Genomic DNA, 18,771 nt, shown 5'->3' on the forward strand with positions numbered 1-18,771 from the left:
TTTTGATAGACATATTTCAATTCAACAACCTATCATCTTAATGACTTTCTTGGATTTAATTCGTGACTCTCTTTTCTTCCACACAAAATTGGCTACATGGGCATCAAGAAGTGTAAATATTAATGAATCACTTGTTTACGAGGAATGACCAGTAGCATGTTTAAATAGATGATAAGTAGAATTACTTATCCTTGGTCAGTGTGCCAAGATGAAATATGACTATCAAAAGTTATCAAAAGTAGATGGAGGGAATACTATTTTATTTGTTTACTTTATATATATATATATATATATATATATATATATATATATATATATATATATATATATATATATATATATATATATATATATATATATATATATATATATATATATATATATATATATATATATATATATATATATATATATATATATATATATATATATATATAACTACTATATGGCGCTACAGGTGCCACGTATTAGATGGTGCCTGACACAATCAACCCCCTGCCCCACCCCCACGCACATTCAATTTAAACAGACCACGTAGTTAAATTTTAAATCAGCGACCTACCACCCCGCACCCCCACATGAACTCGATCTGGTGCAAGCTACACACTTAACTGTTAACTCAACCACCCACCCCCACACGCAAGTTAAATTTTAACTCAGCGACCCACAACCCAACCCGTCCCCGACACACACTCGATCTGATGCATACCACACAGTTAATTTTTAACTCGACATATTGTGTCTATCTGGTATATATATTACGGATTCCCATTGTACAAATCGTCCACCCACTCTTTCCTCTTCCTCTCCACATTTTACGGATCAGCGACGACTTGTGGTTCCTTGCGCAGAGGAGGAACGGCGACGGCGATTAGGGGATGAGGAGTGGTGGCAAGGTGGTTCCGGTGATGGCTTGGCGATGAGGAGGAGAGGTGGCAGTTCGGGGATGAGGAGGACCGGCGTCCAGGAGGAGCGGCGGTGGTGGTTCGGGGATGAGGAGGAGTGACGAGGAGGAAGGGCGGTGGATCCGGTGGCGCTGAGGTGTGTGGATGGCGCGATGGTGGCATGTGCGGCGTCGACGGGTGACTGTGGGTGGGAGGCGATGCGGCGGCGGATCAGGCTGCCACTCTGCGCCCTATGCGCGCAGATCTGACTATGGCAGCGCGGATCCGGCACGGTTGCGGGTGGCGCGTCCGCAGATTCGGTGCCCCCTTCCTCCCGCGTGGATCCTGCACGGGTGAAGACTATGGGCAGGAGGCGAGATGGCGGCGACCTTCGCGGCGGTGAGCTTGTCCTCCGGATCCATGGAGCAGCGGCGGGCATCCTTGGAGACGGCGGCACCGAGCATGCCTCCCTCCGAGTTTTCCATTTTCATCTTCTTCACCGGCGGAAGGAGCGGCCACCGCCCGTTGTTTCCGTTCTCAATCTAGAAACCACCGAGAGCCACCTTTTTTTCCATTTGACGGATCCAGAAGGAGAAGAAAGCTGCCAGGATCAACAACACCATCAATCAATTATTTTTCCTGATTTTGGTTGGACGTTATCATGTTATTTGATCTCACCGATATGTTATTGCATTATTTGTGTGTAATTAGTTTCTAATACATGTGATTCCTATATGATTAGATGCATCCGGACATCTTGCAAAAAAATTGCAATCTACATATCAGTATATTGACAATTAAAAAATTACTATATGTAATGTTTGGAGTAAAATATTTACTATTTGTAATTTGTCAGTAAAAGTAACTAAATGATGTACGATAGTTGAATCTGACCATACCTAAAAGAAAAATCCCGTTCCCTGTGGAGAGAAAACTAAATTTAGGTGTACAAGCATTATTTTCGGATCTAGGACTCTGTTCATTATCCACAACAACAGGAATCGCATGAAAAAAAAATTCCGCTTATTCCGGGGCCTCCTCTAACAGCTTATCGAATTAATGCCAAATCAATGCACGCTAGGATTTCACAGTTTTTGACCGGCGGATCCAGCGACATGGAGTTGATTTCTATCCGGTGAATTAATCATCAGTTAATTTCCATCGACGTAATTTCTGGGGAGATGTGCATCAAAACAATAAAATTCTAATAATAAAGTGTGAATTACATCACACATCGCCACCACCTCCTAATGTCTCAAAGTTTTTCATCTACTCATACCAGTTTACGATAAGTTAAAATTTAACTCATATTCCTTGTTATCAGAAACAACACACATCCATAAAAAAAGAATCTGCAAAATAACTGTGTTATTTTTCATCAGCGATCATCGTCTACCAGTAAATTTTTAACTACATAACCACCAACCCATAATTTTAAGTTAATGACGGCTCATTCATATAGCCGGAACATAGGTAAAATTTTAACTCAACAACGAAATCGCCGTAGCGCATCACCCAACATAGTATTAGTTAAAATTTAACTTCACATTCGTCTTTGTTTGGTCCGGCGGGCGAGGGTTCGTTGCTTCACATTGCGCCACATTTTCCGCAAGTTATTTTTTAACTCCATAGTCCGTTAGTTTGGTTTGGTGGGCAGTCTTTTATTTTGCGCCACAATTTCCGCCAGTTAAATTTTAACTCCCCAGTACCTTGGATAGATTTGGTGGGCTGACATCTCCTCGTTGTGTGTGGCGCCATTTTGTTCCGTGGCGCCAGTGCCTGTGTGTGGCGCTTGGTAGCGCCACCGTGTATATATATATATATATATATATATATATATATATATATATATATATATATATATATATATATATATCCCAATACTCTATACAATTTTATTTTATTCGTTTACTCTTAATATACTATTTGCACCCAAGTTCAAGTTGCCTCTTGTATAAGAAATAACTCATCTCTTTCCCCACTTCTCTTCATCTTATCATCCAAATTTAAGTGGCACCGTCAAGCATCCGAGTCTTATCACACTTACTCTTAGGACGTGCTGGGTTGTTTGGATGCCTCATTGATGCTCATTTGCTTGTCCTAGATTTGGTTGCCCTGGTTGGGCGATACAAATGATCTTACTTGATGTACATGTTTGTTGATCAACCTGGATGACAGGGTTGGTGGGATTGTTAGATGCAGTAAATCTAGTTTGGTCAGCAAGATATACCCTAAATTTAATTACCTCTTCTTTTGCATGGGGTGGTTACCACTTACCACACAGAGTTTATGGATGAAAAATTTCAAGCCCCTAGTGAATTTACCCATGAAGCTTGGAGATTTTTTTTAAGTCCAATCAACTCAATTTGCCAATGAACTTGCTCATCTTTAAAAACTGTTGTAAGAGGTGAGTAGATTTTTACTATTGAACCTAGTGCAATGTATTCTAGGACTATAGTTTATAGTTATACTTCTTTCAGTGAAGATGGAGTACATTGGTAAACCTTATTGCGAGAGAATTGGAGACGGGCATCATGAGGGAGAGGGCAAACTCTAGCTTTTTGTGTGAGGAGATAAATGAGGGTGGCAGGGAGGTTACCCTAGAGCTCGCCCTTTGAAAGCATGCACCCCGTGGGCCTAGGTGAGATGTGAAGTTCTAACCTTTGCTGCATTTCTGCTGGGTGTGGCTTGGCATGAAAATTTTTATTGGTTCAGGGCTGTACCTACAAATTGAAGGCCCTGGTGCTAAACCTATAATAAGGTACTTTATTTAGAAGAGGGTTATATTATTAGGATATTCTATCATTAGCTACATATCTTTATTTCTGTTATATACACAAAGAAACCTAAAAATTTTAGCCCTTAGTTCGCAATCTGATTAATTCTAGTGTTTTTGGTTAGGTTATAGTCCATTCGACTCGTGCTTAATTAGTAGTTGTTAATCTTAGTTGTTCCTTAGTGTGAACTTTGTGCCTACTTTCAACCCATGATTTATAGCGATAGGGCTTTCTGTTGAGGGTCATTTATCAATAGAGATGCTAATTAGGTTTAGCCATGTGGCTTCGCAGTGGATCCAAGGATGAGTTTGAACTAAAATCAAAACTTGAAGGACTATGATGGATAAATTGAAACGCCATGTACCAAAATTGATCCTTTTGTGAAATTTAGAGGACCGATTTGGATATTCATCCTTTTCTTGGAAGTATGTAATATATTTCTCATATAATTAAATGCCTAGTAATATTAAATGTTGGTAGGGATTTCTATGGTGGTGGGATCCATCTGTATTAATTGCAAATCCTTCAACTTCTCCCTATATAAGCAATCCATGTTCTAAGTTTCTAAAATGATTTTACAATCGTAGTTTGTTCTGACAATGGACAATCCTAACCGTGGTCATGAACATGCCCATCAGCCTTCAGGGCAACAAACCAATGTTTCTTCCTATACTTCCCCAACTGATCTGGTTTTAGGTAACCATGTGAATGGATCTGATTGGGTGAACTCGTCACTTTCGGTCTTTCTTGAACAACATCGTCTTCAACTTGATCGTGCTCTACAAACCCATGTAAGTTTTGTTTGTTCACTGCTCTAGATCTAATTTTATAATGAAGTTTCCTAACTTATGTGCCTTTTTCATTTCTCGCTGAAAAAAAAGATCCAACACAAACAATTTTGATTATCTTTACATCATCAGATATCTTTGCACAATGCAACTCTATCAGCCATTGTGGACTCTATGATTACCACCGCACTAAAGGAAAAGGATGAAGAGATAGCTCGTTTACACATAATGTTGAACCAATTGCAAGAGTTGATAATAAATATAGAGTAGGTCATAGATGATTCAATTCGTTTTGCCGAGCAAAGCATTTGGATAAAATGGATGATATAGGCTCAAGTGGTTCATCTAATGAAATAGAACATACAAGCCAAAAAGATAGCTGCTTTGGAGGGAGCACAGCCCATCCTGGTCTGCAAGCTCTGCAATTCTCATGGTGCTTGTATGCTTATCCTACCATGTTTGCACCTTTGTGCAAGCAAGGCATGCGGAAACCATCTTTCTACATGTCCTATCTTCTTGTTCTCCAAAGGAAAACTCTATACATACGAACAATTTGTTATGAAATAGGTACGAAGAGTGACTACGAGCTGCTTCTTCAGCCTGTATGTTATAATCTTCTCATTAGTACTTAAGCCCATAACTAATAAAGGCCCATGTGCATCTACGTGGTGACGTGGTCCCGTCATTTTGTCAGCGATTCCCTTCAAAGCTAACCTCCTCCTTATCTTTTTACGATCTTTAAGTAATATAATTTGATCTCCATGGCTCAACAAAAAAAAAACTCAATCTCCAATAATCCCTTGATGAGCGTCCTGACCAGGTATGTCCCTGCATATGTTTTGAGTTCCACCTATATCAAATACTGTATTTCTTATGCCGTAGATCAAATATATTGTACATTCCTTGATGCTTCAATCTTCATAATTGGAAATTGCATTTTAGGACTAAAATAGCATTTTAAGAACCCTTGCATTGTCCGCTCATGAGGTAATACAGCAATTCAATTAACTTATGGTGTTGGTATCATTAATTTCATAGTAAGTCAATGCCACAATAAAAGATATTTACTGTATATGTTCTTCGTAGGGAGTCCCCAGAGAATCTTTCATGGGCTCTTAGTGTTCTGGTGTCCCCGAAGTTTATGTAGGGATTTTTCGTGCGCGCTTCGTAATAGTTTCTTCGTGTGTATAGCAGAGTTCTTCTCCAAAAGATGGTCTTCTTGAGGTTCACTTTGGTTGAGAAGATAGCCGTAACAAAATGAACAAAACTTGTGTGAATGGACCATATAAGAGAAGATAACCTTCCATTTTTTGCAGAAGTGGTCCTTGGAGTCTGTAGTGTTTCCTATAGATGCCATTTCATTTTGGTTTTATTTCTTACCTTAATATATTTTATTTTGTCATCAATATATTGTACCAGTATTTGTCGATACGATTAAGGCGAATGTTTCGTAGTTAATTCTGAACCGAATTTAACAATAATTCACCCTACTAACATACCAACAAATCCATATCAATCAAGGACAAAGATATGAAACAACATTAAAAACTCACTACAATATTTCCCCAAAAATTAGACGTTGTTTCACCTGTTTATAAGAAAATGTTTCAATACTTGAAAAAAATGTCTCAGCATTTAAAACGATGAAACATAATCGAATCACACTTGAAACATTCCGCTACAACATATGAACATTGATTTTGAACCATTGAACAAACCCGTGGACATCAAAGATGAAAACATGAAACACTATCAAAATATCCATTACAACATTTTATCCAATCACAAAGAAACATCACAAATCCACTAGCTGAAACATACACACAACAACAACCTGGTTTGGACTGCATCTTCCTCCTCTCCGGCGAACACAGGGTTGCCAAGGGCCACCGCTCGGTGCTCTCCTCCGGTCTTCGTGGGCCCGTAGCGTAGCGGGAGAAGAGGATACGACCGTCGAGGATATCGCAGTGGTGCCAGAGATCAGGGACGATAGGAAGAAGGGGCATGTGAAGTCGACGATGTCACGGGTGGCGGCGGCAGCGTAGGGGTGGGGTGGCTCCGCGGGGACGAAGCTGCCATCAACGTCTAGGAAGCTGAGCAATGGTGGTAGGTGGTTGATGGCGCGGATCCGACGGAGGAAGGTGGGCTCGGTGTTAACACAACGGAAGTTGGCGTAGGCTGTGGCGGTGCGTGCGAGGTCGGTGGGGGAGAGGAGGCGACACGGGCGAGGTCAGCGGGGGAAAGGAGGTGGCGCGGGTGAGGTCGGCGATGGAGAGAAGGCGATGCAGAACAAGTGGCTGAGAAGGTGCTTGATATTTCATTAGGCATCGGGCGCCCGAGCCTAATCATTTTCGGATGCATTACCTTGTCCAATGGCTGGTGCAGTACATGCTAATTGTACGAGTTTTGACATTTTTAGTTTAGCTAAAACATTGGTGCTCAGTGGAGCATAGCTTGCTGATTGAATTTGGTCATACAGCTTTCAACTCCAATCTCTTCACGGCATGTTGCACCTTGTGTTTTATTTGGTTCTGATGACCAAAAACACTGCGTCATCCGTTTTAACATAGTTGGTATTGTTTAACGGTTTTGCTATTTCACTTGCGACATATTTTTAGGCTTCTATCTTTCACTTTTTCATCCTTAGGATTCATATTTTTAAATATCCAACTTGTAGTTTCTTAATATTCAAAGGGGGAGTAATATAAATCTGAAAAGAAGTAAGTTCTCTTTAGTCTTTCCTTTCCTCATTTACTGAGATAATTTTTATTGGTTTTAAGTTGAACCTGTTGTCATCTTCAAAATGAGGCCCTAAAGCCGAAAGCCCAAGGCCCAAGGCCCAAGGCCCAAACCACCAGTGGCGGTGGTGAAGCAGTTCGACGACCCGCTGGGCGACTTCCGGCAGTCTGAGCGAGCCAGGCGCCGATGTGGTCCTAGCACTCCTCGGCGGGTTCCCCTTCGTCGCCGCATCGACGCTGCTACAAGATCGTGGTTGGGCCCTCGGTGACGACGGCGAAAGCTCCCCTGCTCCCACGCCGCCGTCGCCGCCGCCGCCTTGCTCCCTTGCTCCCGCGTCGTCGTCGCCGTCGCCGTCGCCGCCGCCGCCGCGACGTCGCCGGCCGCCGGACCTCCTTTCCCGCATCGCCCCGTCGGCCGGCGGCCCGGTCTGCCCAGAGCACCAAACGATAAGAGTGAGAGAGAGAGGAGAAAGGGAGAGGAGGAGAGAGGGTGATGATGTGGCAGCTGACATGTGGGGCCCATGTGGGTCCCACGCTGACTCAGCCGCCACGTTGGATAAAACCGGGTTGAAAACCACCGGGGGACCTCGGGTGACCGGTTTTGTATAGTTGAGGGACCTGGGTGACCGGTTTTGTATAGTTGAGGGACCTGTATATCTGGTTTTATGATTGGAGGATGTTTTTTATCTCAATGACAAGTGTATAGCAGGCCAAACGGGCGGCCCGGCCCAGCACGACACGGCACGCCGACGGCACGGCCCACTAGGGCACGGCCTGTTAGGCACGGCTCCTATAGCGGGCCGTGCCGTGCCGGCCCACGTGCCAAGGCCACGGCCCAAGCACGGCCCAAGAAGGTGCTGGGCCGTGCCGGGCCGGCACGGCTACTGTAGTGGCACGTGGGCTGGTAGTCGGCCCACTAGTACATGTGGCCCATAAAAAATTTGAGGGGAAAAAAAGAAAAAAGGCAGAAAAAACATAATATAAAGGAAAAAATGATAAATATAGGATAAATGTGAGGAAAATTTAGGAAATATATCATAAAATATATGGTACAAATAGGATAAAATGTGGAAAAAAATAAAAAATATGAGAAATATATGGGAAAAATTAGAAAATCGTAGGAAAAATAAATGGGCCGGTGGGCCGTGCCATGCCTGGGCCTTGCCGTGCCGGTACGCTACAGTAAACGTGCTGTGCCGTGCCAGCCCACGGGCTGAGGCATCGGCCCAAACACGGCACGGGATAACGGGCCGTGCCGGCACGGCCCACAGGCTGGCGTGCCGTGCCGGGCCTGGGCCGGCTACAGTACTGCCGTGCTCGGGCCGGCCCGGCTTGGCACGGCCCATTTGGCCAGGTTTAGACAAGTGAGGGACCTTCGGTGCACTTTTTCCTTGGCGAGCCACCTAGCTCACCGAACGGCCGAACCCACCAATCTCCATCGCTGCCTATCCACTCCATCCCCTCCTGCTACACTGCTCCGGCCATGGCCATCGCCGCCATCACGGGCGGAGGACGGCGCCCTCCCTGCCGCCGCGGGCCGGCCGCCGTGGCCCCACCCGCGAGGTTCTCCTGCCGCTGCGGCACCCACCCTGGTAAGAACAGCGGGGAGAGAGAGAGAGAGAGAGAGAGCGCTTCCAAGAAATGATATCTTTCCTACTCCTTCCAATGTTCTGTAGTTGTTTGTTATAGTATGTTTTGTTTATTTTTTCTCTCTTGTTTTATGTGACTGAAGTGGCACTAGCATACACATCTTGGCAAGCTTTCAGTCTGAATTTTAGTCTCCTCTTCTCTGATTCTGCGAGTGAAGTGGTGGCACAAGATAGACACATATTTGCGAGATTTGAGTCTCAGTTTAGTCCTAATTTAACCACGAGGTATAATCTTGCTTAGCTCAGCTTTCGCATAAGTGTACTAATCTTGATCTGAGTGGAAAAATTGGCAAGGAAAAAGGCACTCACAAAGTCTGAACACTAACTGTAGCTTGTAGTGGTTCTGTTCAAGTTCAAGTTCAGGTTTCATATTCATGTCAAATTTCCACCGCCAATATTGATTGATGTGATGTGATGCTTTTACATCTTTGCATCACTTCTCTAGACGCTTGACGGCTTGATCAAGTGTTCTTGGTCACAGTTTTGGCCATTCATCATTGTTTCTTGCGCGATGTGCGACCTCCCTAACTCTTTTACTAATTCCTGAAAAACACTGCCTTGTGAATTGCGTTGCTGCTTCCTTGACGTGTATCAGTCTCAATTCTGTCAATACTGAGCTTCTTTTTTCTTGTTCATTTTTGGAAGAACATCTGCGTAGTTCAGTTATGAAATAGGGACACCATTGTCAGTTTGTTGCTGCAATTCTAATTTGATGGGAAATTTTCCTCGTGGTTATGATATTCTTCTCTTCTGAATGTGTTCTCCACATGGTTATAATGTACTTCATTTCTGAATGGAATTTCCACAATGTTATTATTGACCTTTTTTTTCAGAATAAAATTTCCACATGAATGTATAGCCCACCCTGCTTGTGATTGAAATTTGATGAAAAGACTCTTAACACGCACGCTTTAGTTCCGAATGCAAGTAACAATGACTGAGAATTACTGGAGTACCATTTTTTGTGGTTCACTGACCAGGACAATTTCAGCATTCGCAGTTAAGATGGGCTGTTACAGCTCATCAGTTGGACTAAGTAGACTGATTATCATCATCATCGGGGGATTTGCAATTATGACACTGCAAACATTAACCTTTGCTATAATGACACTGGACCCACATTTCATTGACACAGATGGGCCCATTTGTCATCCACTCGGAGTGTCAAAATAGCGAAGCCCCAATGTTCACAGTCCCAATATTGCAATTTTCTTTTTGTGTTCGTTAAAGGAAGAGCCTACATGTTTGAAAGTCGATGCTCAAGAGCAAGACTCCATTAACCGTATCGCGACGCTGTCTGTGTTAGGCTGTACATCCTAAGATGCAAGCTGTACTGTGACAGTTTCTGTGTTGCCCTACATCCTAGACTCCTAGTGATGAAAATCATGTATAACCTTCGCTGAAATGTTCAAACGGTCGAACCATAATAATCTTAGAGTTTCCAGCTAGCGTGGTTCTGTCGGAAACTTATTCAATTATGCATACTATTTTCTTCCATACTTCCTACAACGATTTTGCACACTGTTGTGTAGGATAGGATTGGTGGAAACAATTAACATTGGTTATCTTTAAGCAATGGTGGCAATGCTAAGATGCTTATTTTCTTTTTGGTGACTCTGTGTTGTACAGTTTTTTTTCATATTTTTTTCTTTTTCTTAATAGAATGAAGTGCAGTCCTCCTATGTTTTCGAGAAAAAGAAAATCTTCAAGCAGACACATAAGAAGATTGGTGATATGACATAAGTCACTATGCTATGCCTGTCGGAAGCAAGGTGCATTGTGAATTTTTCATACTAGCTGTAACAGCTACATGTTTTAATTACTGCATACTAAAAATGCCGAGAGTAAACAGTTGAACTGTTGTACCATGTAGTAACTTGTCTAGAACCTTGTTCTTGATGTCGTTGCTGTGTCCGAAACTTTGCTTGTGCTAGCTTGTATCTACATTTTTCTCAAATTGGCTTCAGTACAAAATGAAGCTATCCCAAAATTTTAGAATTATGAATGTGATTATCCTTGCCTTGATCACTACTACTATATGTCATCATAAAATCATTTTTTTTCTTTTGGAAACTGCAACCAAACTAAATATTTTTGCAGTTCCCAGGAGGAATGTACTATCCACAATGCTATCCACTTCAACAGTCATCCTCTTCGGATCAAAACAAATCACACTAGCGGAGATAACCGGTGCCACATTCAGGGAGTACATTGACACATTTGATGGCTACTCCTTCCTCTACCCTAAAAGCTGGATCCAGGTCCGAGGAGCCGGTGCCGACATATTCTTCAGAGACCCTTTTGTCCTTGATGAGAACATGTCAGTCGAGATATCGTCTCCTTCATCGTCAAAGTATGTGACGGTTGAAGATCTTGGCCCCCCTGAGAAGGCTGCAGAGAGAGTGCTGCAACAGTACTTGACAGAGTTCATGTCGACCAGGCTGGGCGTTCGACGAACCTCGAACATCCTGTCAGCATCGTCGAAGGTTGCTGACGATGGCAAGCTCTACTATGAAGTTGAGGTGAATCAAACAGATTATACAAATTCCATTCATAATGCACAAAATCAACCTGCAAAGTTCATTTGTTTTTCCCACTTTTTGTTCAGAGATGCTTGAAAGCAACACAAAACCTGCATGAACATTCAGACAACTGTTTTTGCAGGTGAACATAAAGTCTTTTGCCAGCAACAACGAGCTGGCGGTGATGCCGCAAGACAGGGTGCAGCGGCTGGAGTGGGACCGGCGCTACCTGTCGGTGCTCGGCGTCGAGAACAAGCGGCTGTACGAGCTCCGGCTGCAGTCGCCGGAGCAGGTGTTCAAGGAGGAAGAAGGTGACCTGAGGAGAGTCATGGACTCTTTCAGGGTCAACAAGACGGTATAGCAGTAAAGATGCAGATGGAGCACAGCAGGTAGTGCTTTATCTAGTTGAGAACAGAATTTTTTGTATAGCAGATTATTTATTCCCTTCATTATTCTTTCACTTCTTTTTTGTTATCTTGTATAATATTATCATATACAGTACCTTGTGTGTAAGATTTTATATAGTACCTTTGTAAGGTTCTCTGGTGAGAAGAGCAAAAAGATCCAAAACAAGCAAAATTCATGTCAAAGTCTGGCAAATAAGTAATTTGGGACTTGGGAGCTGGGCTCAAGTGAAATCTACAATATTCTTGTAAGCTTTCATACATAACAAGACACACCAAAAGGTTTGTAAGCGTACGAGCTTGTTAATTGGTTCTAATGTGCTGCCGTATCTGGTTAGATTGCATCCTGTCCTATGGCTATGAATGCCAAGGAGAAGTTTAAACTTTACAAGAACGAGAGCTAATCCTTGTGACACCTCCCCCCAAATGCGCCTGACAACATATCAAAACATTTGCATAGTATCTGCAGAGAAAAAAAATGCTTTTCTGCACAAAACAGGGTGGTGCAAAACTTGAGAGTTTGGTCATGGTGGTTTTGAACTAGTTTTCTTTTGCAGATTTTTTCCCCCTTCTGTTTCTGCTTCTGCTTCAGTTGAGTGAGGCCAGGTGTGGTGATCTTGGCATTCCCAACAATGGCAGCCACCAATTCAGGGTCCGTGCACGCTTTCATTAGCTCCTTCTCACGGTTTGTGGCGTCAGCATTAGTGTACACAGCTGTTCTAGGGGTCTTGAATTCAAAACCTCATTACACCACATTTTTTTTTGTAAACATGATTACTAATGCAAAAATTGAGAAGTCCTTCCAAATAAGCAATTTCTTCCAGAAAATTTCATGGCCTTGAGAAAAAGAACAGCAAACCATTAGGAAAAAAAATACAACAATTTCACATGATGACACATAATCTGATAAGAGACTAAGAGGATCAGAGCTAATAATAATTACTTCAGTAGATAGCTCCTGTTCTACATGGAACAATTTATCATACCACGTCATGAAAAGATAGGCATCATAATATAATATCAACCTAATTACCTATCAAGTATTTCTTCCTGTGATAAGACCATCTCAATAGAAGGGCCTGGAACATTAAAAAAACAACTAATTACAGAAACTCTATTTGCACTGTCATAAACTAATAGTTTTCAAAGAAAAGGAATAGATTTACAATCAACTCTCATCCAATCTTATAGACAAATGAGAGCCTCAAAAATCTCAGGTTTCAATCTACTTCTGTTGTCATTGATTACCAATTTACCATCCCTTCTTACTGAAAGCATTTTCAGATGGAACCGTCGATGCTGGAATGGCTACGTGCTATGCGTGAGAGTTAATGATATTTAGTCAGTTTGCCTTCCACCAGATCCAATCTTGTAGATAAATGAGAGCCTCAAAAATCTCAGGTTTCAATCTACTTCTGTTGTCATTATTACCATCCCTCCTTACTGAAAGCATTTTCAGACGAAACTGTTGATGCTGGAATGACTACGTGCTATGCGCGAGAAGACATAATATTTAGTCAGTTTGCTTTCTACCAGTTTAAAGATATCAACATCAACTCGAGGCAATATATCTTCTTTATAGTATACTCAAGCTCATTAGGAACAATAGTCTTTAGGGAGAATTGCAAATATACCACTACTCTTACCCTCTAATTCGAAATAGCCATTAAAAAAACACAAACTGCAAATTTGCCATTAAAACTGATATGTGTACCTTCCGTTTACCATTGCCGTTTGAGCTAGTGCAAATAAGAAAACAAAAATAATTCATAAAACTAATGTGAAAAACAAAGCTGCACAACAAGACCGTTTTGCCCCCCTCCCTACCCCTCTCGCACGCAGAAGCCCCCATCTCCCAGAAAGGCAGGTCCCGATTGGCCGATTCCCTTCCCTATCCTCGAACCCTACTACATCCCCAAATCCTCTCATCTCTTCTTTCAAATCAAGAGCAAATCAAATAAAAATTGGTTGCAATAAAGTAGGATATGGTAAGGCAGCAAGGCGGGGATGGATTTTGCGGGGCAGCAAGGCGGGCGGCCACGGCGTGACGGCGCGGCGGTAGTTTGTGACGCTACGGAAGCAGCAGCGGCGAGCACGGCAGAGGCTTGTGAAGCTGCGGCAAACAACATCGGCGAGCACGGCTGCATCTTGGGCAGCTGCAGTGGCTTGCTGCTTCGGACTGCAGTAACAGCAACATGTTGTAGCAGCACCATGGCGACAGAAGAAAAAGGAGAGGAAAGACTCTGTTGCTTCAATTTCCTTGGCAGGGTAACATTGTCTTAATTTTCATCAAAACCAACCTTCTAACAGTGTTAGTCTGATCTGTGAGTCTAATGGCAAGGTTGTTGGGTTCTATCTGTTTTTGGTGGCAAATATGCAATAACATTTTTTATAATGGCAAATTCACCATACCGGTTCAAACCGATGGCAAATATGCAATTGACCCAGTATTTACCTGTTTGCTCAAGAATTTATCCCAATCAGCATGGTGCCCATACTCTTGAAAAATGCATGCTTCAGTAGCACTTCTTCCACGAGTCAATTCAATATCTTGGTCATTCATTTTTGGTGAATAATCAGAGAAAATTTCTTCAATTGTCTTTGCTCAACTTATAATTGGCCTCACAATTCAATATCTTGGTCATTCATTTTTGGTGAATAATCAGAGAAAATTTCTTCAATTGTCTTTGCTCAACTTATAATTGGCCTCACCTCCAAAAGGTTGCTCAAGGCGAAATTTCACATATGAATACTTAAACCTTGGGTCTAGAATCACAGGAATAGACATAGTTAGGTATGAAATATTCCAATAATCTTGAAAGTTCCGCTTAATAACCACCACCATTCTCACAATTCCTACATCTTCATTTGATTAATCTTGATCAAGTGTTGACTTGATTGCATAGATTTTAGCAAAGTAACGATACGAGGTGGGATATTAATTTGTTTTAGAGACAACAGTGTTAGAATCATAGAATACCTCTAAGAACCTGCAAACATCTTTAGCCATTTTCCACTCCTGATCTGATGGTTTATACTTGAAATTGATATCTTGCAACTTCAGCTCAATAAATATACCTTTAAATTCTGAAGCACAATCCAACATCAAGTAAATGTAATTCCATCTAGTTGTGGCATCATGGCATGGCCGTCTTTCACATGAAATTCTAACTTGCACAATTATGTCTTCAAAATGCTCTTTTGCTGACATGCTCTCACTTTCTCCTTTTTCTATGGGATGGACGGATGAAGAAATTGTCATGTTTTTATTTTCACACAAGTGTTGTACTTGTAAACCGGCATGCTATAATAGTACCCAATATTTAGATAGATTAAATCTACACTATAATTACAATGTAATAACTAACCGTGTAATTTGGTGTAATTTTTTAGATGTTGACTATAAATACTAAAAAATTGTTTGAAACATTTTTGTACGAATTCCATTCAAATATGTTATTATCGTTGTTGGTATTTATTGTGACCACATAATATTATGTAAGCGCACAGATATTGTTGTAGTTTTCACCCAAAAGTATTCTAGGGTATCGTATCCACAAGGAACGTGTGTATAATCTAAGAACAAGATTCTTCCAAGGACAATAATTAAATGGTACCTCGAGGATATAGAGGATTCCTATGGGTTACTTATCTTAATTAAATTAAGGCAAAACTCTATCAATTGCTTCGGACACCGGCTTACCCCTGGTTTGCCAAGGAGACTCTGGCCTACAGTTCTATGGTGTATTCGAATGTGGAGGATTACAAAAGACGGACATAATTATCACCACCTGCCGCCTACCTCTAACCTAAACACCACATATATGTTATTAATTACTACCCTAATCTCGAATCCTTATAGAAGATTAAGGTACTCTACCTAAACAGAGCGATGAACCCGCAACAATGAGAATATATCTTATTAAAATAAGAAAAGTAAATACCAAAGGGGATCATGAATACTTATAAAATAAGCATTCGTCGAGGTACAAGATCGGAGAGAGTGTAGACATCTCTGGCACTCCTCCGAACTCCCTTGGAAGAATGCCGACATCTTCGACACTCCTTCGAAACTCCCGGAGAAAACTCCGACATTTGGGGCACTCCTTTCAGAGCTTCCCCTCACTCTTTCCTACTCTACTAAAGGAATGCCTAAGTATATAAGTGAGTTGTACTCCACTTGTTGGTGCCAATTGGAAGTGAGGAGTGGAGGGGCTACTTATAGTGTGGAGATGGGTTGAGAAAGTGGAGATGCTAAGGGAATATTCTCCTCCAACTCCTCTCAAGCCTCCACATGTCCTCCAACCATCATTGGATAGAGGTTTAGTGCCTTGGGACATGTGCCACCGTCTTCAGGAGAGCGAGGAGGGACGCCACGTGGAAGCTGAGCGTAAGGGGGCCACCCCTAGTTCGTTCGAACCCTGGCTGAGTCCGTTCGCGTGGCCTTTCGTCTGGGTCACTGCCTGGTGGGTCCTCATAAGAGTGCATGGTGGTTGTCCTCAAATATGTTGATTTTACTATTATTTGTAAACCTTCCAATCTGTGTACTTGCGCCTGTTTGGCTAGAGGTATATTTCATCGCATGACGGGTGATTTTCATTCATATTTCACTTGCATACAAATATTCATCAAGACTTGTAGAAGTGGTTAGTAATAACCACTACCTTTAAGTTTGGTATTCCATTAGTTATTCTTTCGTTTGCTTTTATGCATGATTTGATGGTCGGATTCGGTACTTAAGGACCATCAATAATGGTATATGCCAGAGCTTGTTGTTTATGCAGACCCGTAGTTTCTTAAAAACTATTACTCGTCACATTATTCATAGACCTACTAACAAGGGTTACATTTATTAAAGCCCAATATGCATCTACCTTGGTGAATTACTAGCCAGCCACATCTATACTATTATAAAAATTGATAATGTTTCCACTGGGTATTTTGGTACGTCACCGCCGTTGTTGTATCTTATTTGATCTCTCGTTTGGTCTGTTGTGTATTGTACATCTCCGGCTCCCAGATACCATATCTTTTGTTCCCATATTATTCTTTCTTTCCAAATTCTAACTGCAGCCCAATGCCCAAGCCCATGTTTTTTTTCTTTTAACCTGTTTGTACCGCTCTAATTATTTCCTATTCAGTCCTGTTCTCATAGTCTGCTTCACACGATGGCAGGATCCCAAGCACCATATATCGTTCCCGGTCTCCGGCGCGCCAAATCTCGACCTTGTCTCCTACCCGACGCTCCACCTAACTACCTCTGCCGCCAGCATGCAGCGAGGAGAGAGCTAGAGGCAAGCCTGCTGTGATTGGATTGGTTGCTCGCTTGCTTTTTAGCCCAGGATCGATGCATATGTATGCAGCAGGCCAGCAACATACTCTCTCTGTGCATCTCGATTCGCTGTTTGCTTTGTTTATCATTTGTCTATTTGTTGGTTTGTTCTTATTTTTTATTACCTCTCTATTTTTCATAGGAAAAAGGGGGAGAGAATTTTCTTTTCCACGGGGAGAGGGTAATGAACCAGGTGGATTGGGGAATTGGGAATGTAGAACCGTGTCTCATGTGAAAAATGTTGAAATGAAAAACAAGAATGTTGAGGGTGATGAAAAACAAGAATGAAAAACGTTGAAATGATTTTAGAGCATTTCCTCTTCTTGGACACCCCCGTAAATACTTTTACTCCTACCATATACAATGAAATAGGCATTGTTTTAAGCCAGTTCATAAAAAAATAATTCCGACGAGTAGCATAAATTATGTTAATTTTACAATAATAAAATGACATATTATGTCAATATTGGGTTCTTTAAAACTGCTCAAAATTCTTAGAGAAAAAGAATACTTAATGTTGTAAGTTCTTAAAAAAAATATAATCATGCAAATGAGATAAATCCTTTATGCATCACAGTAAAACCCTCAAATGGTTGTGCCCTTTATGACTGAATCATAGATATAATAGGGCAAACAGTAAAGATAGTAGTATACATACATCACTGCTTTAATTTAATTTTAGAGCATTTCATAATCTTCCGCAATCTTGCAACAATGTGGGGGGGGGGGTGTTGGGGATGGGTTCTAGTAGAGTAAAAATTTGTTTGAAAAAACTAGATGATGCCCCGCGCTTTGCTGCGGGATATATGATATATATTGGATAAATGATAAAATGATTTGGATTGAAATAATATGAAAATTATTTGAGAACGATGATTTAGCATGTGCATGTTTAGTTTTAGAATGAAATAAATTGTAGATATAATTACTATATGCTTGCATGTTGAGTTTTATGTGCTTAATGGGTTGATGTGACATGCTTGCATGTAGGTTCATAGGAGTGCTAATAAATACTATGCTTGCATATTGAGGTTTAGGTGTTTAGTGAGCATTAGCTTTGTAGAAAAAAGGGAAATGTTGACATGGCCTTACACTGTCCCAAAAATAATAAATATGATATGAAGAGTACATGCAGAACAAGACATAAGATAAATTAAACTTTTAAATAAAAAATAAAATAAATTCTGAAATAGTATTTCAATTCAAAATCTTTAAAAACTCAAACAAGGAATGTTAAAAGAAGAGTCCATCTAGGATACAACACATGATTAATTGAAACTAGAAATAAAAAACGAAATGAGTTTCAAATTGGATTTTCAGTATGAAAGCCAAATAGATCATTAAAATAAGGATAAAAAATTAAATAACTAAAGACAACATACCAAAAGAGTCCATATAAATATACAATTAATATATAAATATACAAAAGTCCATACCAATATATAGTTAATCTTCAAATATCCAAATGCAAGATCAATTGAAATATATGACAAAACATAATTATGAAATTGGATTCAACACTAGTTCCATTTTTTTAAACTAAAGAAAATTTATAATTGATTAAAATTCATAAAATTATGGAATATTGAAAGAAATGACCATCTAGAACAAAACACAAGATTAACTAGAATTCAAAATAAAAAAATAAATTCATAATTGAATTTCAATATGAATTCC

General features: G+C 40.9%; 1 protein-coding gene and 1 long non-coding RNA gene across 3 annotated transcripts; one reads left to right on the forward strand and one right to left on the reverse strand.

Annotated features, from left to right (window-relative positions):
• Positions 1-8,604: 8,604 nt before the first annotated feature.
• Positions 8,605-11,948, forward strand: LOC4342913 (psbP domain-containing protein 1, chloroplastic). Of its 2 annotated transcripts, XM_066312781.1 has the most exons (4): positions 8,605-8,779; positions 10,499-10,608; positions 10,937-11,358; positions 11,501-11,948. In XM_066312781.1, exons 3-4 carry the CDS (start codon positions 10,963-10,965, stop codon positions 11,717-11,719), a joined length of 615 nt encoding a protein of 204 aa, XP_066168878.1. In that variant the 5' UTR covers positions 8,605-8,779; positions 10,499-10,608; positions 10,937-10,962; the 3' UTR covers positions 11,720-11,948. The 2 variants fall into 2 exon arrangements, with proteins under 2 accessions (XP_066168878.1, XP_015645478.1); XM_015789992.3 differs by lacking the exon at positions 10,499-10,608.
• A 33-nt stretch (positions 11,949-11,981) lies between these two features.
• Positions 11,982-15,941, reverse strand: LOC136357505 (uncharacterized). The gene is made up of 5 exons (XR_010742826.1): positions 15,707-15,941; positions 14,743-14,993; positions 14,218-14,528; positions 12,796-12,841; positions 11,982-12,599 (listed from the first exon to the last, which is right to left on the reverse strand). It is a non-coding gene; the product is annotated as an uncharacterized lncRNA (long non-coding RNA).
• Positions 15,942-18,771: the final 2,830 nt, after the last annotated feature.

This window comes from Oryza sativa, chromosome 7, assembly GCF_034140825.1.
Source record: "Oryza sativa Japonica Group chromosome 7, ASM3414082v1".
NCBI classification, from domain to species: Eukaryota; Viridiplantae; Streptophyta; class Magnoliopsida; order Poales; family Poaceae; genus Oryza; species Oryza sativa.

Excerpts from the sequence above, each read along its gene's own strand:
- LOC4342913 (XM_015789992.3), top strand. The coding sequence starts at position 8,671 with ATGGCCATCGCCGCCATCACGGGCGGAGGACGGCGCCCTCCCTGCCGC. Across the intron at positions 8,780-10,936 it reads CCGCTGCGGCACCCACCCTG|TTCCCAGGAGGAATGTACTA; the intron begins GTAAGAACAGCG and ends ATATTTTTGCAG. Across the intron at positions 11,359-11,500 it reads AGCTCTACTATGAAGTTGAG|GTGAACATAAAGTCTTTTGC; the intron begins GTGAATCAAACA and ends CTGTTTTTGCAG.